This window comes from Octopus sinensis, linkage group LG21 (assembly GCF_006345805.1).
Source record: "Octopus sinensis linkage group LG21, ASM634580v1, whole genome shotgun sequence".
Taxonomy (NCBI): Eukaryota; Metazoa; Mollusca; class Cephalopoda; order Octopoda; family Octopodidae; genus Octopus; species Octopus sinensis.
This window is the reverse complement of record NC_043017.1, coordinates 14,389,285-14,417,026: the sequence shown is the minus strand read 5'-3', so window position 1 is coordinate 14,417,026 and position 27,742 is coordinate 14,389,285. Positions and strand designations below refer to the sequence as shown.

Sequence of the window (27,742 nt, the reverse complement as noted above, 5' to 3'; positions counted from 1 at the left end):
TCCTTCGGGAAGTAGTTCGTTATCCTACACAGATCGTTTTCCCATAAGACCTCCGCAGCCACCTGCGAAGGCCACTCAGGGTTCTCCGTGTAGGACAGAAGCCCCTCCCACCGGCACTTCCTATCAATTTTTTGATTTCATTTTGCAAGGTTCCTCCCTTGTGGAAGAGGACTAAAAATTCCTCCTCCAGCAGCACACCCACCAAAGGAAAATCGGGACACGCCAGCAGCATGTCACAACCCGCTGGCAATGTCCCGTTTTTCTTTTTTCTTTTCTTTTTCCCTTGGGCCACAGGAGGGTGGTGTTCCCTTGCTGTGTCCAGCAGGTCCTCCTTTTCTCCCACATCTCTCGGGTTCTTTGCCCACCTTTCGCTTTCGTTTTTTTGAGGAGGTTTCCACCTCCTCGACATCCTCCTCCTTCTCTCCCTCCATTGAGGGAGCAGGGAGTGGTTCCTCTGTTAACTACTCCAGGATCCTATTTTGGTCCTTGGGGCAGTTTTTCTTGATGTGGCCGGTCTACAGGCACAGGTGACACTTGGGGGGGGGCGTCCCTCGAGCATCACCGGATACCTAGACCCGGCCATCCTCAAAAAATCTGGGAAAACCAGACTTTCAGCTGATTGGGTCCATAGGGTCAACACAGCTTTTGACCCCTCCCAATCAGCCGCAGGCAAAATTTTTATGTTGAGCAGCTTGGTACTGCTACCACCCAGACCCCGGCGGATAGAGTCCTCTATCCACTTGGGCTCAATTCCGGGTGGCAAGCCGCAGATCCAAGCCCTCGTTAACTTCTTCCCACAATAACTGGGAAGAAACATTATTTCCTTCCCCTCGAGGGGCCGGCTTGCAAAATCGCAAGCTTCTTTGGGGGCGTTAAATAGCAACCAGACCGTTGCAAATTTGACTCCCCATGAAATAAATTTAATAGCTGGCATGTATTCTGCCAGCTCTTTCAAAATTGTGGCTTTCGGGAAGACGGTTATGGTATCGAGCGACTTTGAATAAGTCCTCAACAGCACCGTCTTCCTTTCGAGCTCTTTTAGCCATGATTTGGGAGGTGTTAATTCCCACACTAATATTTCCTTTGCCATTTTTTTAAAAATAAAAGTTCAAATACAGTTCATCAATACGTTTTCAAATAAAGAAAGATACACAAAAAAACAAAAGAAGACACAACAGAAGGGAAGAAAAAATAAAATTAACAGTTCAAATAAAGTTTTTTTTTTTAAATAAATGATAGCTGTGAAAAGAGAGTTCAAATCCAGGCAAAGAAATAAATTTCCGGCCGAAAGGTACTCCTGGCCAATTCTTTTAATCCACGTGGGCACAAAAATTTGAAATACAATTTCTCACAATTATGTGAGACAACACACACGTGTCCACCGCAAGGCAGACAAAAAGCTCCGAATCCAGTAAGGAATACTTACCTGTTCATAAAAATAAAACGAACAGGCAACAAATCCTACTGGACTCAAAAAGCAAAAAGTCTTACCTAACGGTAGAGTGTCTTTCAGTTCAACTTTCGCCAGCTGCATACCAGCGTGACGACTTCAACAGGTGCGTGAAAAACACTGCTTTTGTTCTTTTTTCTTTTAGGACGGAGCTCAAAGCTCGACGTCTTCACTGTTCAACCGGAAGCAAGCTTCTTACCATGCAGCCACTCCTGCATCATTTTTTTTTCCTGCGTTGCCAAATAAACACACACACTATATATTTATTCTTCACTCACTTATTACTGTTCTTATTCTCGTGTCCATTGTCCAGAAATCTTTTGTCATATATCTGTGATCTCTTCAGCAACACTTTCCATCCTTGTGTGTGCCCTTTCTCTGCTTAGTCCATTCTGTTATACACACACACACACACACAGAATTATGGTCTTATTGTCTTCCAAATTCTGCTTCCAAAGGGTTAATCTATGTCCCCAGGTTTCCAGAATCGATAGAAAATATGTTCCAAACTGATAAGAGGGTTAGTACCCTATATTTTTATGTCCAACCTTCAAGTAAGTAATAAACCCTTTAGTCTTTCTCATCTTTTGGTTCTCCTTGACGAGTGTGTCTTTGGCCATTTTAGACATATCTTCGATGCAAGACCCCCCCCCCATCAACTCCTTTTTAACCCAACTCCAATACTCTTGACCTCATTTTATATCTGGACAGGGTCAGGTTTCAATATGAAAATGAGGCTGACAAAGACCCACTGACATTTGTTACAGTCATCATCATCATCATCATTATCATCATCAGCCACTTTATAAATATAGTTTCTCTTCTCCCTATTTATTTACCCCCACCCCATCCCCAGTATAATACTCTCTAACCTTCAGTTTGACCTTGACATTTTCTATTTAATTTTTCACAGTATACTCATGAGTAAATGTGGTGCTACTCTGAGTACTAAGTAACAGGGAATTACTCAACTTAAAAAGATTTTGTGTGTGCTGATTTGTGATATATATTTGTTAATTACTGTGTTGTTAATGAAGCCAACGAATTCAAAGACTGTTTGGCTTTGGTGTCTGTTTATAATTCATTCATTCATTAGTGAAATAACATTGTTGTGTGTTATTTTTATTGTTACTTGAACTTAAAAATGTTGAAAAAGTTATTTTAAATTTCCTCTTTGTTAGTTGTTTTATCATGGTTAGAAATGTAAACTTTAATTACTAAGCAAAACAATGAGAGGAAATTTACTTTGAAAATGTTAGCAGAGGTTAATGGAAGAAGGCCAGGAACCCTTGTCTTGAAGAACACTCCCCCATTCCTATTAGGAATTTGACTTATTGAGAAAGATGGTGTGAGATACTCTGAATTCTGTGAAAATATTTTGCCATGTATGAGACAGGTTTATAGCAATCTTCAATAAAATTTCCTCCCTCACTTAATCATAAATCATTATTCATATTTTCCTCAATTTTTTTTCTATTGATTATTTCCTGGTTCACCATAATGTATGGTCATATATGCCAAACATTTGTATAACTTTCAATCACATTTGTTTTTAAGATTAAACATTATATAACCCTGTCAAATTTTTAATAATGCTTTCTTCGGTATGGCTTTGTCACCTGGCATTTAACTTCAATATTTTCTCACAGAAATATGTTTCTCTAATTTTGGTCCATGTCTTCAGCTTGGTCTGTTTTCTCTCATTCATGGTTTATGTCATTAATTCTTTGATTTACACACACCTTCACTAAAACAGCTGATAAATATATTTTAATTATTTTTTTTTATTAATATATTTATATCCCTATCTTTATTATATATTATTTATATTCTATTTTAATTCATTATTATTTTATATATTTCCAATAACAACAGTCATCTTCCTGTTGTCATTCAATGTTCCATGTGTATAAACCATTATTTCCTTAACAACTGTTTCACGCCATTTGAATACATGGTCTTATTGACTATCATTGCGAATTGTATCGTGTTGGCTCTGGAAGAACATCTTCCCAATAATGACAAAACGCCTCTAGCAGTCCAGCTGGTAAGTGAATCCCATTTCTTCATTTTACATTTCATTCTTCAACCTTATGAAAACCTTTTGCTTTAGAAGTGCCTATTGCTTATTATACATTTATGAATGCCTATATTTACTATACATTTGGAAATGCCTATTGCTTCCTATACATTTACAAATAACTATTGCTTCCCTTACATTTATTAATAACTATTCTCCTTATACATTTATAAATAACTATTCTTCCTATACATTTCAAAATATAATTTCTAATGCATTTAGAAATATCCATTCTTCCTATTTCATTCAGAAATATCTATTTTTTTCTTATAAATTTAGAAATACTTTTTGCTCCCTATTCATTTGGAAATATCTGGTGTTTCCTAGACACATATTATTAATCATTCATTTACATTGCTACACACTTATCAGCATGTAGCTGTGGAGTTCGCTACTATAGCCTTAGGTTGACGTAAGTCATGTGAGTGAAGGGCCATCCACCATGTTGATGTCTCAGTTGTTAGAGGACTTCATGAAAGTCATAAGAACAACAACCAGGCATGGCTGTGTGGTTTAAGACATTTGCTTCCCAACCACACACTTTTGGGGTTCTGTCTCACTGTAAAGCTTCTTAGGCAAGGAGCTTTACAGTGAGACAGAACTGTGTCTTCTGCTATAACTAGGAGCAGAACAAAGCCTTGTGAATAGATTTAGTGGATGGAAAATTAAAACTCGTGTGTGTGTGGGAGTATAAGTTAAAATATTCACCACTTAAAAGTGAATGGTGCATTCGAACACACAAACATTACAAGAGATCCATAAAAGCACATCATAGCTATCACCAGCAGCAGACAATCACCACTATTTCCAGATCACATGATTTAGACCTCTTTTGGCCTTTTCACTGGTAGATACCTGGCTACTGCATATAGCAGTAACTGCTGCATTAGCAATATACATAGAGCCCAATTAGGGGGGGGATACCTCTTTTTCATTGTTCAAACTGCATTTGCTTTACAACTGACTTTTTTGTCAGGTTTATATTACTCTTCAAATCTCAGTGAGAAAGGAATGCAAACTTAGAATAAGACAGAAGTTATAGGATTTGAATAAGATTTATACACTAGCATCTTATGATGTGGAAGTTTGTTTTATATTATAATCACTATTTTGTGATCAACTTCCTGTTTTAATGAAAGCCATTTTACACCATTTTCTAAACAGTGAAGAAAATTCTGTCCATGACCTGCTGTACATAACACAATCCACGTTCAGTTTGGCAGACAGGTTCTTGCAAATGAGAATTCACAAAAACTAAGTTAAATGTGCTGGCCATATCAGTGTTAGATACTGATCTAGGACATGTAATTGTTACCTTGTTCACACATAAATCCAAGGGTTTGGGATTGAAATCTGGTGCAGAAATATCAACAAATTCCCGGATCTGTTTCTAACAGCCTGTCATTCAGCAAAATAGGAAGGAGATGGCAATTGTTTTGCTGCCCACTTTTAAAAGTCCTCCACTGGGATTTTTATTGCATTTGGTATTTGATGTTGGCAGAGTATCAGTAAAAAGAAATGTTTACATGTCTTATGATTTTTGTCTTTAACAAAATCATGTTTTCCAACATTACTTGTGTGTGTGTGTCTTCTTGCCTTGATATCAAGTAATCATAGTGAGTGAATGTCATTCATTTCCAAAATTCATTCAAAATGTCTGATCATAGGGAAAGAGCTTCAGAACAAATAAGGGTTGGTGACAAGAAGGGCATCTGGCCATAGAAAATCTGCCTCAATAAATCCCATCTGATCCATGCAAGCATGGAAAAGTGGACATTAAAAGGATTTTAATAGAAGCCCAAACCTGCTCAGATGAAAGTAAAAACAAATGAACATTATGAAGACATATCTCTCTCTTCCTCTCTCTCTCTTCCTCTCTCTCTCTTCCTCTCTCTCTCTCTTCCTCTCTCTCTCTTCCTCTCTCTCTCTTCCTCTCTCTCTCTTCTCTCTCCCTCTCTGTATACACACACGCACACACACATACACACACATATATATATAGATAGAGAGAGAGAAAGAGACAGGGGAAGTAAGTCATAAAACTGAGACTGTGTCTAACAAGAGCATTCAGAAAGTTTTTTTTAAGGCAAAACGAATTCTATTTCTTCATTTATTTTATTTTGTATTGTTTCATGATTATGAGATCTTAACGAATCTAAGATTATTTCTTTTTTAATTTAGTGGGAACTTTGAAATAAAATGCACTCTTAAGTGTTATTGACTTAACAAGGTGCACCTGTGTCTGTTTAATTCCCCAAAGCCCTATTGTTTTACTAATTAATAACAAATCAATACTGAACTATTTGACTAACTAATACATCAGAGGCAGTAGCTAAATCTTTCCACCACTAAAATGCATATTGATTTAGGTACCAGGATCTTGTTTCTCAAAACCTAATCCTTTTGGCAACCTTCCCAACTGAAATAAAGATGGTTATTTCAGTGAGATAACTACATGAACAAGTGCACAGCTTGTTAAATTGTATATTGGAGACAAATTTCTCATGAATCTAATGCTCTGATTTCAAATGTTGCAAAGACTCCCCACCTCCCTCTCCCTTCGTGTGTGTGTGTGGAGAGAGAGAGAGAGAAAACCAAATCCTAGGATAATTTGTCAAAACTTAGGAGAGAGAGAGTGTATGTGTGTCACTTTATATATATACATACATATATATATATATATAATATATATATATATATATATATATGTATGTATGTATGTCTATATAATTCTGTAACACCACCTATATAAGAATAATATTGATCAATGTCTAATATTGTTTATATTTCTCTAATATGCAGAGGGAGACGACAACTCTGAACACATTTTCATATTATTCAGACCTCATCAGTGAAAGGCAGTGATTAAAAATAGCAAAACACTACTTAATTTCTCAAAATTGTGTCTAATTGTGCTGTACTATCAAAGTGTAAAATGAAATTATCACTAATATTATTATTATTATTATTATTATTATTATTATTATTATTATTATCATTATTATTATTATTATTAAGGTGGTGAGCTGGTAGAATCATTTGCATGCCAGACGAAATGCTTACTGGTACTTTGTCTGCTGGTACGTTCTGAGTTCAAATTTTGCCAAGGTCGACTTTGCCTGTCATCTTCTCGGGATTGATAAATTAAGTACCAGTCATACACTGGGGTTGATGTAATCAAATATCCCCCTCTCCCAAATGTCAGGCCTTGTGCCTATAGTAGAAAGGATTATTATTATTATTATTATTATTATTATTATTACGGTGGCAAGCTGGTAGAATTGTTAGCACACTGGGAAAAATGCTTAGCAATATTTTGTCTGCCACTGTGTTCAGAGTTCAAATTTTGCTGAGGTTAACTTTGCCTTTCATCCTTTCGGGGTTGATGGCAAATGCTATTTATTATAGCCTTGGTTGACCCATACCTTGTGAGTGAGATTGGGTAGATGAAAACTATTGAAACCTGTCAGATGGATTATACCTGTCATTCAAAAGGTACAACCTTGTTACACATGGATATCCTGTTAATTCTTGCTGGGAATTATGGGTCTGTGTGTCTGTTGAGTACTCAACCACTTATGAGCAGAGGATTCAGTGGATGTTGTTGGCAGCACCTACTTGTGTTAATCCAGAGAGGGATTATAGGGATTAACAATATTAACAATATTGCTAAAACAATAGAAAAATCAACCTCATTAATCTCACTGATCCCTTAGGGCCTTCAGATGTTAAGGGCTTAGTCCCTTCTTCCAGCACCAAAGTATTTCATGCATGATTAAAACTGTGTGTGTCTGTGTGAATATATAAATCTATATACTATAAAAGTGAAAATAGTTTTTCAAGTAATAATAGTTTTTCAAGTAATTACAGAGAAAGGCAAACTTCAGCATGTGTTGGTAATTGGTTCCAAGACATGCAATTCAACTTAAATAATGATGTAACACACACACACACACACACACACACACACACAAAAGAAAACAAATTTGGAAATAATCTATTTGCTTATATCTGTCTGAATAAATGATTTGTATATATTTCAACGTGTATTTTATTTAATTTTTTCCACGTCAGTATTTTTTTAGGTGTTTTTCTTTGTAATTTTTATGTTTTAAATTTGTTTACTGAAACTGGCATAAAATCAGCTGAATTCACTGACTTTGAGGTTTATTGTTCTCCATTAATTTTTTAAACAAAAATAAAAAACATAAAGTCAAAAAATACATAACTTTAAATGTTGTACATTGAGATATGGCTGTATTTTGCTAAGTTCTAGCTTCATGTTGTCTTTTTTTTTTGTCAATTTGACAGGAGGCCACAGAGTTCTATTTCCTTGGAATATTTTGTGTAGAAGCATTATTGAAAATTGTTGCTTTAGGATTTGTCTTACATAAAGGGTCGTATTTACGCAACGTCTGGAACATCATGGATTTTGTAGTAGTTGTCACAGGGTAAGTAGCACCAAATTCTACAAATTTCCCTTTTGCCTCATTGTGTTCAAGAAACACAATGAGGTGACACTTGTGCTTGTTGTTTGGTTTTGTTAAACTCACACCAAAGTTGACAGGATCGGGGGGTTAGGACACTTGCGTTGCAGTAATGTGGTTGTGAGTTTGGTTCCATTACACAGCACTTTGGGTAAATGTTGTCTATCATCAACATAGGTGGAAAATATCATGTGGGAAGAATTTGGCTGACAGAAACCATGCAGATACCTGCGAATTTGTGTGTGTGTTTCATTGGTGTCTGTTGGCATGATATATATACATTGACAAGAAAACAAATGAATGATGTCCTTTGAGATGTTTGTTCTGCATTGACTCACACTTCATTATCATTGTTGCATTTTAGATGCAGCAAACCAGTAATTAACGAGTTGTAACCAATAATGCTCTTGTTTAAAGATTGCAATAGAAATATTAAAAGAAATAAATATTGAAATATTCAGAATTCTTTGTTTCCTTTAAATTAAAACCATTTCTTCATGGATTAAAGTTACTTGGGCAGAACTTTTGTAATGTTTCTTTGAATTTCTTGTAGATTAATCTTCAATTCCCATAATAGAGTAAATTATGGAACAGTTCTTATTTCATTTCAAATTATTTTGCAGATTTATTTCAATATTTCCTACGAGTAATTCGTTTGATTTGCGGACATTACGGGCAGTCAGAGTACTGCGGCCATTAAAATTAGTTTCTGGAATTCCAAGTAAGTAAAGATTTCATTCATTTATGTCTGTGTTTTATATCATCATCATCATCTTCATCACCATCATGTGATTGTGTTGGGCACAATGACCAGTGCCCTGTTCATCCCCTTCTATCATCAATGATCTAAGCTATCATCAGTTACAGCACCTGAGTCCACTACCACAGTTTTAATTTTTTAATTTTGGAAGAACGCTCCTCATTCATCCTCCTATGGATAAGTCTCCAGATGATGACTTAGCTGGTGGTTATCACTGGGTATCTCAGACTCTACTTGGCCGTCTGGAGCTGTCTGTATTCCTGCTGTCTTATTTCCTCAATTATGGAATGTCACCTGTCTCTCATTTTATGTTCTTAGCCAACACTGAAGGTCACCTAGATATTTGATGACCAGAGGATCACATCTATAATACAGAATTATCTTAATTGCAGCTATGAGGATTATCCTCTTGAGTCGTCTAGTGAGGTGTTCCTGGCAAAACCGCTACACACCATGGTGTCTCTGTTTGAAATTGTCATAACTCTCATCAGTGGTCTTGAGTCCTTCCATTTTTGTAACTTAGGGTTATTGTTGATATTTCTTCAATATCTGATGCCTTACAATGTTCAGAGGTTAGCTAACTGATGGGCAAAGGTACAGGGACACCACGAAATGTATGGGTGTTACTTGAGGGATAAAAATATTTATAACAGCAGAACAGTATTGATGATGAAGTAAGACAATGAATGTCTTGGTCTGGCACCCATTTCAATCTACCAGAAACCACCATATAAAAACAAAAGAAACAGCTGGCGACAACAAGGGTTCCAGTTGATGCGATCAACTGAACAACCTGCTCTTAAGATTAACATGCAAGTGGCTGAGCCCTCTACAGACACAGGTATCCTTTATGTAGCTCTCAAGGAGATTCAGAGGGTCACAGAATGGAACAACGCTGGCCCTTTGAAATACAGGTACAACTCATTTTTGCCAGCTGACTGCAAAAAACAAGGACTGCTTGGAATTGAATTCACGACTGTATGATTGTGAGCTGAATACCCTAACCAATAAGTCACAGACCTTCACTTCCATTACACACACACACACACAAACACACGCACACCATTTCTGATGTATATCAAAACTGATATCTTATGCAAAACAGAAAAACCAACAGAATTGATTGCTGTTGAATATAATTTTGGAATTTAGATTGATAGAAATGAGAAATTATATAAAGACAATGAAATATCACAATTAACATGGAATAAGTAAATGAATAGGTAAAAGACAGCTGTGGGTGATTTGTTTTGCAGCCTCGGGCCACCAGGTTTGCCCTCTGTGAAACTTTGAGCGAATATCTTCTACCATAACCTCTTGTTAACTAAGTATATAGTAACACTGTGTGTATTTAATAATATATCAAATGTATGGTAATATAGTATGTATATACTAATATATCATGTATGTAGTAATAATAATGAGTAAAATATAGTAAATGGAAACTGCATGGGAGCCTGTTTGAAAATAATGTCTCTGCTTTTAGGGATAGGCTTAGACTTAGTTTAACATTAGCACTTGGTCGTTAGTTTCTTTTAATAAAGTCTTCTTTCTTACAAGTTTTTACATCTTTGAAGATAATTTTCTCTCTTTCTGCCGTGAGTCACCGAGGCCTTGGAAAGAATCAGAGAGGATGTCCTTCCTCTTTTACCTCAACTATTAATAAACAACATGGCCTCACTTGATGGATCTTCCTTCAGTTTCAAAAATAAGCATTCAATTGTTCAATTAACAACCTCTTCATTGAATTAACTTATATGTGGTTGAGTATTCCACAGACACATGTACCCTTCCTGCAGTTCTCTTTCAAATCAGCATGACACGTTTGATGAAGTGGAACATTTGATTTACAGATATAAACCATTTGATGGGCTTCTACACAGTTTCCATCTTCTTAGTTTAACTTATGAGTCCTGGGTTAACACAACACTGTGACAAAAAATGCCTTTCAATGAGACTAAACCTCAGCACCTGATCATTGAAAGGCAAACACTTTGCCCACTTTGCCCTCCCTGCTTCAATTAGAATGATCTTAAAGATGGTGATAACTTTAGACTGAAGTGATTTTAGGAAGCTATTTCTGGTAAAAATGCACGAAATAATATCCGTCTTCCTTCTCTTTTCAGGTTTACAAGTAGTATTAAAATCAATTATACGGGCAATGGCACCATTGTTGCAAGTTTGCCTGTTGGTACTCTTTGCTATAATAATATTTGCCATCATTGGTTTAGAATTTTATACTGGTGCTTTCCACAAAGCCTGTTTTATAAAACCAGATGACGATAGTGAAGGTAAGTGGCATCAACTTATTTATTACATAACATTTCAACATCACAACCAAGATGGCCCATATTATATGTTAATCAGTTTAAGTTGAAAACTGTATGATTTTGAAGTCTTGAGTAAAATGTGAATATTCCAATCAGAGAAATCTATTTATCGTTAGGAGAGTGTTTTAAGGTTAAAGTAAAGAAATGTTACTGTAGAAAATATTAAAAATTGGTGTTTTGTGAAAATTCTAGTTCTTTGACACAAAATCATAGAATTGTAGAGAAGATATTGAAGATGCAGAAAGTACAGAATTAATTTTGACTTAATCCAATGAAACTAAAAGAATTTGTGCCAGATGGAACTATAGCTGATGTTTTGGACTAAAGGCCTTTAGCCAACTTTTTTACTTTTGTTCATTGAAGGATCTAATCTTGAAATATTCGATATTTTACCAGCTTCCATTGAAGTACCTTAATCCAAAAATATTATGTTGTTTCCTACCATACAGTTTCTAAATACCTTCTAGATTTTATTACCATTGTTTACCAACACAGAGCTTCAATTTCTCTTGAATTCTGGTTTTACTACTTCCTTTAGTACTTGGAACTTATTTATCAATTTCTGGAGCATGAAAGCCAAAACTAATCCCCAATAGTTCAACAATAATGAAGTAAACATAAAGAATTCAGTCTGTTACACCACCGTGCCAATCAGCTTTGTGAACAGCTTTCAGATTTTGTTGTTATAACGCAGTTTCCAATTAGCCATTTGAAAATGGTAAAATTTTCAGAATCTTCCAAAGTATTGTAGGATAGGAAAATAACTATAAATCATTTTGATTAATAAGTAATAATAAGTAATCAAGATGAAAAATGAATTTCCAAAACTCTAAAGGATATATGCAAATGTATTTGATTTGACTTTTGCAGATAATATAGAATATGGTGATGAAGAAACTATCCGGCCTTGCGCAGATGAGGGTAATGGCTATCACTGTCGAGCAAATATTGCTAAATGTCGATTCAATTGGGATGGCCCAAATTATGGAATTACTAGTTTCGACAACATGGGTTTCGCGATGTTGACGGTGTTCCAGTGTGTAACTATGGAAGGATGGACCCAAGTATTATATTATGTAAGGAATCCAGTTTAATATTTATTCTCTTTTTACAGTTTTGAATTGTTTTTTTTACTAAATTGCTTGAGTCATAATGGAAACTCTTCATACTTGGTTGTGTGGCTTAAACAGTTGTGGCTGTCTGGTTAGATAGGTGCAGTTGTTTGGTTAATAAGCTCACTTTACACAAGAGGTTATGGATTTGATCCCAGTGCATGGCTGCTTGGGCAAGTACCTTCTGCCACAACTTCAGATTTACCAAAGTCTGTGGCTGCCTTTAGCGGACTACTTTCTGTTGATGCAATTTGGACCAAATTTCTGTTGTAAGAATGTTCTCCTCCTCTGACCAAACCATAAAATGAACATCAGTTTTTCTAATCACACAACTAAGTTAATGCACAACATGATTATGTGGTTAAGAAGTTTGCATTGCAACTTTGTGGTTTTGGGTTCAATCTCATTGTGTGCCACTTAGCCTATTGTCTTTTACCATAGTCTCAAGTTGACCAAAACCATATGAGTGAAATTTGGTGGAAAAGAATTTATGTAGAAGCCTGTCAGAGGGACCATTTCTGATTTTGTTCAGGGTTAGGAAAATTTAATCATTTCACTGGTATAATACTTCAGCCACCATTTGACCTTGACTGCATTTAGTAGACTCCAGTCTGTTGCAAGAATTTGTACCAAGTTTCCATTCTGAAGAAGTATGGGGCCAATTTTCTTCTTCTTTCCCCTCTGTCTCTGAAGACATCCAAAAAAGGGTCATTGGTCCTACTCTTTTTCTCATGACTTCACCCAGAAATAAATCCCTAAATTCTCTGTTGCTGACACTATGAAACTAAGTCAGCTCTGATTGGGTCATGTTTAATAATTCGTTGTTTTGTTTTTCTTATTTCAGACAAATGATGCTTTTGGAGACTCTTACAACTGGATATATTTCATACCTCTTATTATATTGGGCTCATTTTTTATGCTCAACTTAGTTCTTGGCGTCCTTAGTGGGTGAGTAGATTGTTTTGCCCCTCTGTCTCTCTCTCTCTCTCTCTCTCTCTTCTCTCTCTCTCTCTCTCAATTTGCATAATTTGTAATAATGAAGTAAAATCAAGCAATGATATATTTAAGCACCTAATATGTACTCTTCAGATTTTGCATGCTGTATAAGAGGAGAGATATCCCCTGACACAAAACCTTCTTTAGTTAATATCTCACACAATATATGTGTGTTTCAGTAACAATAGGGGAAACAGTGCAAATTAAGGAGGACTTTATTGCTTATTGTATCTGTATGTGTGTTGGTTCAATACAATGTTCCACTACGTAGTTGACTCTCCAGAAATTCTGTCCAGTCAGAATTAATCTTTTTGAATATAAACTGTTACCAGTTAAGAGTCTACAGTCTTGTAATTAATCACGTTGGGGCAAGTTTACACACTAACAAAGGGTCTACCAGATGTACACACTTTAATTAGAAAATATATATCGACCTTGTCATAGATAGAAATCAATCGTGAAAGGCAGTTGGCCAATATTGAGTATGCAACGTGTCTATTATGTTGTTGTCTACTTTGTATGGAAATAGGAAAAATATTGTAGAAGTATGTTGTTGTTTGGAAGCAGCAACTTTCCATTTAGATATCATGCTTTGCTGAGGAGTTCTAATATGACTAAAACATGTCTGCATTTATTTCCCTTACCAAAATTAGATTAAATAAATATTAGTCATTGAGTCAATGTTTTCCCCTCCTTTCCACTTAATTTATTAATTAGAATATTTCCCTCGTGAATTATGGTGGCAATAAGTCAAGGTGATGATTTGTCAGAGTCGTTGGAGCACCAGACAATATGCTTTGTGGTGTTTTTGACATCTCTCTGTGCTCTGAGTTCAAATCCTGCCAAGCTCAACTTCTTCCATCTTTTCAGAGTCAATAAAAAAGTCTGAATCCAAAGCAGTGAATGATTGGTTGGATTGGTGGAAGTGAAACAATGTCAGATTGAATGCCTAGTGGTATTTGTTGTGGTGCTTTGCATCTTGTGTTCAAATCCCACTGTGGGTTACTGGGGTAGCAAACTTAATTTGTTATCTGGTCAAGCAGTACCTTATGCCTTGGCTACATTTGGGAGAGTCCAATCTGTTGCAAGCATTTAGGTCAGGTTCTTTTCCACTCCCACCTCCGCCAGTCTTGGAGGTTCTGTAACAGGTCAGGAGCCTTCCATCTGACTGAAAGCAAAATAACAACAAAAGACAAACTTGACATATATTCAGAAATAAAACTAATCTTGTGTTTATTAGTTTGTAATCAATAGATTTATTGGATAATTAAAATATTTCATCTTAGTCAGTCTACTTTATTAATTAAATACTAAACATATTCAACTCAGACTAAAATATTTTAAAGCATCTCACATGCCACCTTGTGGTGAAGGAATTCATTATTAATTGTTAGGGGAATTGTTGATGTCAACTAACATATTTAATTTCATGGAAGTAAATTAATTTATTATATCTAAAGTTGTTGTCTTCTGGATGTGGATGCAATGATTGAGGTATCACATCACCTGTCAATATAATTGTGTGACACTGTACCATCATTATCTTTTTCAAAGTTGATAATATCTGGGGTTACGTCATAGCTACTCAATTATTATTATCCTGTAACACTGTACTGTGATTATGTCTTTCAAAGAGTTAACACCTGATTAGCTTTGAAGAATTCCAATGGAATTATTGCTGATGTTGAAGACAGTGGAACTACTCAAACATATTTCTTATTAAATATGCAGTCAGGGTTTCATCCCTCCTTCATTAATCATACCCAAGGTGTCATACTATTCAAAGGAATACCTATGGATGTTGGCGTTTTCACCCTCATCCATTATTTAAACACACCCTACTGTAAGAAGATTTATTTGGAAGTCTCAGTTATGGTATTTTGTTTAAAGGAGACCATGAAACAGCAGTTTCCATGTTTGGGTGGTGAAGTTAATCTGTTGTTCAGTTGAACACCATCACCTGGCCCTTGGGCCAACTGTGATATTAGCAGAACCCTAAGTTGTGGCAATCACTCAAATCAGGTCTCCACTCTAACGATAGTTCCCCACTTCATTTATAAGTCTAGGAAGCCTTAAAAAATCAGTATCTGCTCTTCTTCCTTGGAAAAACTCATAATTAAATGAAAAGGTGGTTTGTTAAATTCACTCCAGTATATGACTGCTACTTCATTATTTTTATTGTCCCTGGTATGTTACTGGTACTTTATTTTATTGATCCCCAAAGCATGAAAGACAAAGTTGATTTTGGCACCCTAAATCATTCTGATCAATTCTTTCCCTTTTCTCCCCTCCCCCACTTATGTACCCCAACCCTAACCCTAACCCTAATTATTGTATGTTTTCAGTCTTTCTCTTCATTCGGATGGTGAGGTGGCTGAATTGGTAGCATGCCATACAAAATGTTTAGCAGCATTTCACTGTTAAAATTTAGCAGCATTTCACTGTTAAAATTTCACTGGGGTTGACTTTGCCATTCATCCTTTCGGGGTCGATAAAATAAATATCAGTTGACTCCTGGAATTGATGTAATTGACTCACCCTCCTCCTCCTCCAAAATTGCTGGCCTTGTGCCAAAATTTGAAACCAATATTGGTCTTCATTAGTATTTGAACTGTTGATAGAAACAAATTATATGGCATCATTACATGTTCACTAATTAGAGCCTCATTATTTAATCCATCTGACGAAATGTATCTTTCTTGTATCCATTTTAATCCTTAATCTCAAGTTGAACTGAATTAATTTGAAGAATTATGACTAATGACTGACACTGTTGTTATTGATGTCTTTATTCAAACTCTTCTCTCTGCTTACAGTGTTTGGTTGGTGGACCTAACCTCATCAAAACTAGTTCAGATAGGTGGGCATGGGAAGATTGTTGAGATAGACAGAACAGTCTTCTCAAGACATAAAAACAACTGAGGAAGGGTGCCACTCGGGCAGTGGGTTTCTAGAGGAGGGAGTCGCCAGACCAGATATGTTTTTCTTTTTGTGGTGCCATGCCAGAATCATGACACATTTGAGGAATGCATATGTCAGTCAGGTATTTCAGGAACCACAATTTTCAGGGACTTGTTGAGGGCCTATTCTCACATTCCTGAAAGAGTTGGTTTTAATTTTTGACATAGAACGGTGAACCACAGTGTGGAGTTTATTAACTCAAAGGATAGTGGAAAGCACATGGGCCTCAGTAAAATGAGGAAATAAACACCACCGTGGCACCCACCTTTCTATGGTCAACTCATAAGTTGTGTGACACAGGAGATTATAAGAATTTGAATTTATTTGGTAAACTCCTAGAGTGTATTGCAGTCTTACATTTCACTACAAAAATGTATTGTAATTTTATCAAAATAAAAAAAAAATTCATGGAGGATTTTCCCTTTTTATATTGTTTACATGTATATTTTCACATGACTCTATTCATTAAAACTTATTCAGACTTCTGTCTTTATATGTTTTGTGATCATAATGTTGTAACCAGGCACAAATTGCCAGCTTCTGAATCCTGTTTTCTGATTGGGTAAAAATAATCAAGTTTTTAAACCACTGTAACATTTTTCTAAAAAATTTTCTTAAACAATTGAATGACAAAATCAGATTCAGTGTGAAAAATTACACCAATACACCAAATTTGAAAATTTCCACTCAATTTTAAAATCTCAAAAATTTTGAGTGAAATGGAAAAATCTAAATTGTCCTTTCTTGAAAAATATGTTGGTAACAAGAAGAGCATCCAGCCATAAAAACTGCTATCCCAAATAACTTTTTTGACTAACTCATGCTAGCATCGACAGTTGTGTTTAATGACTGAATGAATTTATGGAACAGCATTTAGGCATGGTTGATAGTTAAGAACTGGGCAACTACAGGATTCTGAGTTCAGTCATAGATCTTGTACAAAAGACTTGCATTGACCAATAAGAAGAATTTCATTGACTGAAACCGGCTGGTAACCCATCATGTGTCAGGAGTAGGGGTATAACTGGATTTAAACTCCTGTCCTGGACATCTGTTGGTCATCCACTAATTTTTTGCAGTGGTACTAGATCAGAAACTGTATAAGATGGCAAATGAAATTCATCCCAAATGTATGTTAGTTTGGTAATGTGTTATGAAGAAAGGGAAGTGCCCACAACCCGTTAAAGGGACTCTTGAAACTGTTGAGAAGCTGAAGTTGCAGGTAAATTATTATCAGACCAGGCACCTGTTCCAAATACTTGCTACTGAGTAGACTCTGCTAAGGGTCACGTTGTGTATTGAATCATATGATGGATTAAATCTATTCATATGAGGAACCTGAATAGTGTTGTATTTTATCCTCCCCGGAAAGATCAAATACAAAGACGGCCATGGCAGGATTTGAACTCAGAACACAGGGTGATGCAACTAAATACTTAAAGGCACGTTGTTCAGTGCTTCACTGATTCAATCAGTTCATGGCAACTGGATCAATTTTTAAATACATTCTGAAATGAAATGAAACTTTTACCCTGTGTTTTTGTCTTTTGCAAGATTTCTTGATACTCATTTTATATTAACTTGTTTTTATGATTAATTAACACTAATTAAACATTGCAATTATGTGAATTGTGTCTTTTCAGAGAATTTGCTAAAGAGAGAGAGAGAGTGGAAAACCGAAGAGCGTTTTTAAAATTGCGTCGGCAACAACAAATAGAGCGAGAATTAAATGGCTATTTAGAGTGGATATGTAAAGCAGGTATGTACAGGTGGCTTTAATTTCATTAACTGACCTCTACAGTGAGAAACAAATTATCGTTAAGAAATTTGCCTTGAAATTACATGACTTCAAGTTCAGTTCCATTCACAGTATGTTCCTCAAACACCATCTATAGCTACTTTAGTGAAATTTAGGGAATGGGAAACATCTGGAAGCTTCTATGTATGTGTGTATTTATATTTGTGTATGTGTGTATATATATATAAAATATATCATCATCATTTAACATTTTCCATGTTGGCATTAGTTGAACAGTTTAACAGGAACCAGTGAACCACAGGGCTGTGCCAAGTTTCAATTGTCAATATTAACATGGTTTCTACAGGTGGATGCCCTTCCTAATGCCAACCTCTTCACAATGTGTACTGGGTTTTCTTTTTCATGCTACCAGTGTTTCTGACCTTGCCAAATAACTTGCTAGACAGAAAAAGAACAAGGATAAGTGTGTGTATATACAGTATAAATACATATCCAGCATACCCACAGCCCTCAGGAACTGTGTGTATGGGTGTGTGTGTCTGTGTATCATCATGGAGTGAGAATCACAACACTTCACCACAGATGTCTTCTGATATTGAAGTCCAACCAAATCCTTTCCCTTTTAGCCAAGTGTAATTTTAGATATCGCACCTACTGGGAGTCAATAAATATGCTAAAACCCTTAAAGAAATAAATGAAATGTTCAATAAATAAATACTTAAATTTTTTAATGCAAATTGAAGTTGGTATTTCATTGTGGATGAAGGAAAATTGATCTTTGTATCCAACTGTCCTGACTGTTAATACAGAAAGGATCTATTGTTGGATACAAACGTTATTATTGTAAGGATATTAAGAAGGATAGAGGCCTTGCTGATAATACATAAAGTTCTAAGACTGGATATAGGTTATTATTATATGTTATTACCATAATGATCCAAGTCTGGTTGTTGATCTAGCTGCTATTACAATAAGGATCTATGGATATATATATTAGTGGCATTTCGTCTGTCTTTATATGCTGAGTTCAAACTCTGCTAAGGTCACCTTTGCCTTTCATCCTTTTGGGGTCAATGAAATACATACCAATTAAGTACTGAGGTCAGTATAATTGACTTACCTCCATCCTCCAAAATTTCAGGCCCTGTGCCTATATCAGAAAGGATTATTAGGAAGATGGTGAGGATCAGCCATAGCTGCCATAACAGAAATAATCTAAGACAAGATATAGATCCAGCTTCTATTATAGTAAGATAAAGGGAGGATCAAAGGGAGGATATGTAGGTGTAGCTCTTATTACAGTAAGGTAGTAATGACCTAAGGGTATATACAAATATGTGTCTATCTGTTATAGCAGTAATACAGAAGGATCTAAGATTAGATATTACTCACAGTAAAACGGTAAGGATCTGATACTTTACATATGTTTAAGCTGTTATTACAGCTAGACCCACATTTATATATAGCATTAGATCATTATGTAATAACTATATCTCGATATTGATCATTATGTAATGACATATAAATATATTCATCCTTATTCCTTATTGTAATAACCTGTAGTCATCCTTACTACCCTTACTATATCCTTACTGTTTTGTAATAGCAGCTGTATTGTTTATTGAATCTGTTAACACTAATTTATCTCTCTCTGTTTGTCTCACCATATATTTATTTTCAGTTAGCTTTACAATGCTTCATACATTAAATATTGTTAATTAAACTCAGTCATTCAGACAAAAAGAAGAAGTTTTGAGAGTGTAATTGTTGTTTGTGAGAGGTGCAAGATAGACAATACAGAACATTTCTGTCAGGAGTCACAATACGATCGATATTTCTGTCTGTGACACCTACACAGCAGAAAGTAAATCCGTTTTCTACTTTTTAATCTCAATGGATTCCAAATGGGGTATCATAATACACTCGTGGTTCCCAAGTTCGAGATTGGGGAGCTGTGAAAATATTAAAAATAGTTTTTAATAATGTGAAAATATAAACTGAAATTTTAATTACAAATTATTGTAATTATGTTTCATTTAATGAATAAAAATATAATATAATTTACAGAAAGTAATTTTCTTTAGATTTGAATTATAATTATCAGCTAAAATATATAAAACTTTATCCTCATTTAATATCCATTTTCACTGATATCTTTTTAAAATTTATTTTTATGTAGAAACTGCTCCAATATATTTTTATATGCTTTAGAGTGAACTGCAAATCAAACTAAGTTTAGGGATCTCTGAGTTGTCTAACAGATATTGGAAAATTTTCATAATAAACCAAATTTGAGGATGAGTAAAAATGTGCACAACAGAATTAGGTGGATGGTTGGTTGGTTGGTTGTTGGCATCCTTTTTGTCTCGGGAGACAATGGAGTTGCGCATAAAATAGTCTAGTCCGGCTTTTACATTTCATGTCCTAATACATTTCCTGCTGTGGCTGTATAGTCCTATCCTGGACAAACACTCCCTCTGGCAGGTGCCGCAAATGTAGCGAAGACTTTGCCTGGCTGGTTGTAATGTCATACTTTCTTGTTGACATCTTTTCTTGTCTTTCCATTTCTCCTCTCTCTCTATGTCACTCCTTTGTGTTCCCTCTTTTACGATACATTGCCAATCTCCACGGTTGCTGGCAGCTGCTTCCCAGTTGCTAATATTGATGTTGCAGGCCTTCATGTCCCTTTTGCAAACATCCTTGTAACGTAAGAATGGTCTTCCCACAGACCTAGTGCCCCTAGCAAGCTCTCCGTAGAGTATGTCCTTGGGGATTCTGCCATCTTTCATACGGCTAACATGCCCAAGCCATCTCATACGTCTTTGTGTGAGGAGTGCAAACATGCTTGGTATTCCTGCTTGCTTGAGGACATCTTTGTTGGGGACATGATTCTGCCATTTGATGCGAAGGATTTTCCGGAGGCAGCGCTGGTGGAAGATGTTTAGGCGACACTCTTGGCGTGTGTATGGTGTCCAAGTCTCACTTCCATACAGTAGAGTGCTAAGTACACATGCCTGGTAGATCTTCATTTTTGTGGTCTTGGTCAGCTTATTGTTGTCCCATGCCTGTTTGGAGAGTTGGGCCATCACAGTAGCTGCCTTGCCAATGCATACATTGAACTCAGCATCAAGGGATAGGTTGTAGGTGACGGTAGAGCCAAGATAGGTAAACTTCTCCACCTCCTGTAATCTGTGGTCTCCAATATGTATGTTTGGGATGTCTGATGTAGCCTGACTTCTTGAGGCTGATTACATGCTTGCTCAAAACAGTTGATGAGGATATTAGGTGGATAATACTCAACAATACATATAGTGTAAGCTATACAAATATATGTATATGTATATATATATATATATGTGTGTGTGTTTGTGTGTAATCAAACTTGTTTTTCTTTTGTTTTTTTTTATATATTAGTGAAGGCTACCTGCAGTTGATTAGAAAGATATAAAAGTAGCTGGATTTGCCATTATTTAGGTCAGAGTATAAAAATACCATCAGTTAAGATGAGGATTATAGCACTGGAAAATTATTCAGGTCATTTTAATTGGATTAATTTAATTATTGTCAATTAAGTATTTTGCTCATTTATATAGATTGTTATTGTGAAGGTTGTAACCAACGTATAATTACATAATAGAGACCACAAGGGGTTAGGTTATTATTATTTTGAAGGGACTGAAGACAAACACTTTTCCCTTTGGTCAATCCCTGATCAACTTCAAGTTTCACTTGAAAATGAAAATATGGTTAGAAAGGGAAGTGTTGTCTTCTAACCAATTTGCTGAAAGGTGGATGAAAGTGGCGAGAATGGTGTGGGTGAATGGCCCTGCCCTGAGCATATGCCTGTAGTTGGTAGAAAGGGAAAGAAAAAAGGCACCTGCCTCAAAAGTCAGAGTACCCATGGTATTTTCATGGGATTTTTCCATGAGCAGCCCTTGAAGTCTCCTTCCTATTGAGGATCACACACTGTTGATTTAAAAAAATTTTGTTGGTCTTGCTTACACACAAAACCCTCACAACAACACACACACACACATTCTTTGTTTTGTCCTCTACTGTCCATAATGTTTTTCTTAATGTAAACCCTTGTGGTTAATAAAGAAATCATTATTATTATTATTATTATTATTATTATTATTATTATTATTATTATTCACCAGACAAAATGCTTGGCAGCATTTCATTAATCTTTGTGTTTCAAGTTCAAATTCTGCTAAGGTTGACTTTGCCTTTCATCCTTTTGGGGTTGATAAAATAAGTACCAGTCAAGTACTGGGGTCAAGGTAATTGACAGGACCCCTTTCCCCTAAAGTCTCAGGCTTTGTGCCTGTAGTAGAAATAATTATTGAATATGTTTTAGATGTTTGAGAGTGACCTGCTGTTCTTGAGGAGACCTATTGAGTCAAGTACGTTAACACCAACATCAAAATGAAAATCAAATGGAAATTGTAGTTAAGATACCTGTGCCGGTGACACATTAAAAGCACCATCCAAACGTGGCAGATGCTTGCACCGCCTGACTGGCATCTGTGCCGGTGACATGTAAAAGCACCAACCGATCGCAGCCATTTGCCAGCCTCCTCTGGCCCCTGTGCTGGTGGCATGTAAAAAGCACCCTCTACACTCACGGAGTGGTTGACGTTAGGAAGGGCATCCAGCTGTAGAAACACTACCAGATCAGACTGGAGCCTGGTGCAGCCTCAAACCTTCCAACCCATGCTAGCATGGAAAACGGACGTTAAATGATGATGATGATGATGATGTGTAGGTGCGGCAATGTGGTTTTAGGTTTAATCTATTGTCCTGCTTGGCATCTTGGACAGTTGTCCTCTAACACAGTTTCAGATTAACCAATTGACTGACAACGGAACCATTCCTATTCTTGATTCATAGACACAATCCACTGCCTGGTTTAATGCCACCCTCTGGCATTGGGGTTTCTGGGAGATGCTTTTTAGTGAAGTCCACATTGTTATAAATCTTGAGATTGGTCAGTTATTTACATCTACACAGGGAATGGTTTTTAGTTTACATCTCAAAACACTGTGATTGGTTGTTTCTATAACAGCCACACCATGATTCATTGCTTATATACACCTCTCCTCACGTACTTCACAGTAACATTATTCATTTTCACTTTTCTCTGGTAGAGACAGTCATTGATTAGTCCAAAATGTCAATTTTCCCCTTTCTTCATACCATTTCCAGTTATTCTTATTAACTCCCACATTTTCTTGTTGCCAATGTAGAACCTCACCAAATTCCTTCGAATAGGAATTTTACTTTCTCTTGTGCAACTTTCACCTTTCTACGCTGGCTTTTTTCCACTTTCACTCTTAACAAATGCTTCATATTTTCTTGACAAGTGTTTTATTTACTTTCAAGATTCTTTTTGATTTCTGCATCAGTTTTCAAAAATACTTTCTGTTCATCATCTTCATCATCATTATTTAGGCAATAGGCTGGCAGAACCATTAGCACACTGGGCAAAAAGCTTAGTGGCATTTTGTCTGTCTTGATGTTCTGAATTCAAATTCCGCCAAGGTCAGTTTTGCCTTTCACCATTTCAGGGTTTGTATGTATATATATATATATATATATACATATATATGAATAAAAAATGAAGTTAACGCAGGTTTAAACAAGTATTTTTACTTTGCTGCCCTGGTAACTATTTATTTATTTTTCCGTGTTAATTGTTAACAAGGTAAAAATACACTCATCTATTTATATATATATATATATATATTATATATATATATAACTTAGAATAACTTAGAAAGGTTTTGGCCAGTATTGGCCCAGGCCATGTCTAACTTCATAGCACCACCTGGCGAAGTCTTTCAATTCAGGATTTGGGCACCGAGGCCCATTCGAGCTGAGAGTTATTGTTTGCGGAGACATATCCGGGTGTGGGTGGTTTGTCCGGGACTGTTTGAAGGAATTTGTCCAAAGACTTCTTGAATTATGTGTGGTCAGTTTCTGTTTTGATGTGTCCTGGTGTAATGTTGAAGAGAGCGGGTCCAATTGAGGTAAAATAATTGTGCCGTATTGTCGTTATGTGATGCGATTTAGATTTTTGCTGTGGACGGATGGCACGTGGTCCAAGCCTTGGATGTATTTTGAAGGTGATGCCAACATCATTCGGACAGTGCTGATGGAATATTTTCCACATCATACAGATAATGTAACGTTCACGGTGTCGTTGGAGTGAATACAGTTTCAGCTTCTCTAATCTACCCCAGTAGTCAAGGTCTGACATGCCATCTATCTTTTTTGTGATTGACCTTTGGGGAGCTTCAATTCTCATAATATTTTGATTTGTGTAGGGAGACCACAGTGGACAGCAGTATTCAAGGTGGGGTCGGGCAAAAGTGGAGAAGAGAAGGATAATAGTGTGGGAATCTCTCGACTGGAAGGTTCTGAGAATCCAGGAACACATTCTGTGGGCCATGTCAACTTTGCTGCTTATATGTGTAGCCCAGCTTATGTTGTTGTCCACTGTTACTCCCATGTCTCTGATGTTGTTGGACGCCATGAGAATTTCTCCAGAAGGAAGGGAGTATGGGAGTTTCAGAGCGTCCTCCCTTCCAAAGTGGATCAGTTCGAATTTGTCTTCGTTTAGCAACATGTTGTTCTTTTCCACCCATTGGACAACAGCCAGTAGGTCTGACTGAAGGCTTATTCGATCATCCACGCTATTGATGACCTTCTGGAGCTTGGAATCATCAGCGAAGGTTCTGATGTTACTGTGTTTGATGGTGTCAGTAATATATATGTATGTATGTATGTATGTATGTAGGTAGGTAGGTAGGTAGGTAGGTACGTACGTACGTATGTATATATATATACATATATACATACATATATATACATACACATATATATACATACATATATATACATACATACATACATACATATATATGTATGTATATACATATATATGTATGTATATACATATGTATGTATATACATATGTATGTATATACATATATATGTATGTATATATATATATATATGTATGTATGTATATTTATATGTATATGTATAGCTTCCCATGTGTCAGGAGAGATGCAAGCATCTCTTAAGGAATCCTTCAGCAAGTCCTTATACCTCTTTTTTGGTTTATGTGGAGGTCATTCTCCTTTAGTTAACTCTCCATAAAAGAGTTGTTTTGGCATCCTTGAATCCTTCATCCTGACCAGATGACCACTCCATCTGAGCCTTTGCTTTAACACAAGAGCTTCTATACTTTCACACCAAGAGCCTTCCAATAATTCAAGATCACTGATGAGGTCCTTCCACTTAATGCCATAGATCCGTCTGAGACACATCTGATGGAAACGTTCCAGTTGTTTAAGGTGGTATCGATATGTGACCCACGTCTCGCAAGCATAGAGAAGAGAAGGGAGCACACATGCCTTGTACACCTTTATCTTTGTCTTTCTGCATATGTCTCGCCGACTCCAGAGGCGCTTTTCTAGCCTTCCGAAAGCAACACTTGCTTTCCTAATTCTATATGGAATTTCATCATCCAAATTGCTATATCTATTAATAGTGCTTCCCAGGTAGACAAACTGATCAACTACATCAAGTTTTTTACCATACACATAGATATTTGGTACACTATACTGCTTACCAGGGGCAGGCTGATGTATGACAACAGTTTTCTGGAGATTGATCGTAGCAGGTGGTGAAGGATTGTGTACGAGGAGACAGCCACTTTTGAGAAATCTCGAGTTGCACATGAGAAAGTAAAGAGGGATGTCAGGAAGGGCATCACTGTTACACTTCCAGATGGGAAGGGTCTTCTTATGATGTTGACATGCAGTGTCTGTGCAAGACCCTGTCTCAGTAAAGCTGGACTCAAGAGTCATCTTCATAGTCATAAAGCGAGACAGATGAGTGACAACCTGGCTACTGGTGGTGGTGTAACACACCATACTAATCATATCTGTCGGGCATGTGGAAGAGAGTGTAATTCGGCAGGAGGACTTAAACGACATGCAAAGGTACATGAAGTCCTGTTACAACTACAGCCGGCTATTACCGGTAAAGGTTTTAGTTGCCAATTTTGTACAAGACATTGTAGATCTTTAGCTGGGCAAAAAAGTCACATTCGATCACAGCACCAGTAACAGTTAAGCTTTGTGCAATGGCCATACTTGATAACGAGGGGGCAGCCATAATGTATGTATGTGTATATGTATATGTGTGTGTGTGTGTCTTTGTGCCTGTGTTTGTCCCCCAGCCATTGCTTGACAACTGATGTCGATGTGTTTATGTCCCTGAAACTTAGCAGTTCAGCAAAAGAGACCAATAGAATAAATTCTAAGCTTACAAAGAATAATTCCTGGGGTCGATTTCTTCGTCTAAAGGCTGTGCTTTTGCATGGCCACAGTCAAATGACTGAAATGTGTAAAAGAGTAAAAGCGGATATAGTATACAACAATGTTTTCTATGCATAGAAATCTATTTTATAAAAGATATAAAGATATATTGTATAAAACTGTTGGTAATATAGAAAATTGATGAAGACCTACCTACATGTGTGTGTGTGTGTGTGTCAACATGTCAATTGTAAAGATATCCTCTGTAATACTGTTTGCTATACAGAGATCTTTGCAAATATTTCCATGTGTCTGAGCATTTTTCAATTCAAAGATAAACTGTATAATAATGCATTTGGACATACCTATACATGAACCAATGTCTACTTAAACATCTTAACTTCAATAAAGATATCTAGAGTGTGTGATTGCAAGAGATTGTGGTCAAGTGGTGATTCCTGTCTGGCCACATTTTCCATTTAGCTGCTGAAACAGCACTTGAAAACAGCTATGATTCAAGTATCACCTGATGGCAGGTGTAAAAGATTATTTGGCAGTGAACATTTCAAGATGACTTGAAAACAGTCAACATTTTGTGGAATAGATGTGCAAGAATAGCAACAAACTCCGTGGAAGAAGTTTCTTTCTCGATGCAGTGAGGATCAAAAGCTAAACTGTTTGTTGTAGAGAGATCTGTGTCCATACATTTCTAAACAATACGATTGAAATACAGAGAATGTGTTGTTTATAATCTCCCTAAAACACACCCAGTAACCGTGTGTACATGTATTGGAGTGGAAGAGTATTTATTTATTTGAAGATGATGCTTATGAATTCTTCTGTTGCTATTTTGAGTTCTTCAACCCCTCATCTCACTTTCTGTGTTTGTGTGCGTATACATGGTGATTGCTCCAGCTTTGCAGATGATGGCCATCTCCTTGTGCTTTCTTGTAGTCAATGACATTTCTAACTTTCCATCCATGACCTCTCAGATGACTATTCAGTCCCATTGCAGACTGCATGGTTTGAAGCATGGTAACAAAGTCTGTACACAATGCCACTTTTCCATTGCTGTAAGACTTTCAGGAGATGGAATGACAAATAAGATCACCTTCAAGAGACATCTGCTGTCATTGGATCATAGTGATAAATGCTTCTGTAACAAGAGTAACACTCTCTGAGTTTCCATGGTTTGTGCCTAGTGATTGGCTGCACATGAAACAGCAGTTTTATATCAGAATGGCCCCTCCTCTAGGATGATGCTGGGTTCCATTGCTCCCAGTGGTTGTACACCCTGACTCCAATCAAGGGTATTTTTGTATCTCCAAACTCAGATGGAATGTCATTACATATGCTAATTAACCCATCTCTGGGACTCAAACAGGTTCTACTGCTCTAGGTCAGATTAGACCTGGGAACTGTAGTGGCTAAGAGATGATTCCACACTCCTTAAATCCTTGCAATTTCAAACCAG

General features: G+C 36.4%; 1 protein-coding gene across 2 annotated transcripts in view; it reads left to right on the top strand.

The window, feature by feature from the left end:
• LOC115222732 (voltage-dependent calcium channel type A subunit alpha-1) overlaps positions 1-27,742 on the top strand; it is a 998,519-nt gene that overhangs the window by 771,290 nt on the left and 199,487 nt on the right. For both annotated transcript variants that reach the window (XM_036511821.1, XM_036511820.1), the window contains 7 exons: positions 3,392-3,497; positions 7,842-7,981; positions 8,641-8,738; positions 10,904-11,068; positions 11,978-12,183; positions 13,064-13,167; positions 17,820-17,935. In XM_036511821.1, coding sequence (XP_036367714.1) covers positions 3,392-3,497; positions 7,842-7,981; positions 8,641-8,738; positions 10,904-11,068; positions 11,978-12,183; positions 13,064-13,167; positions 17,820-17,935 — 935 coding nt within the window. The remainder of the gene's footprint in view (positions 1-3,391; positions 3,498-7,841; positions 7,982-8,640; positions 8,739-10,903; positions 11,069-11,977; positions 12,184-13,063; positions 13,168-17,819; positions 17,936-27,742) is intronic.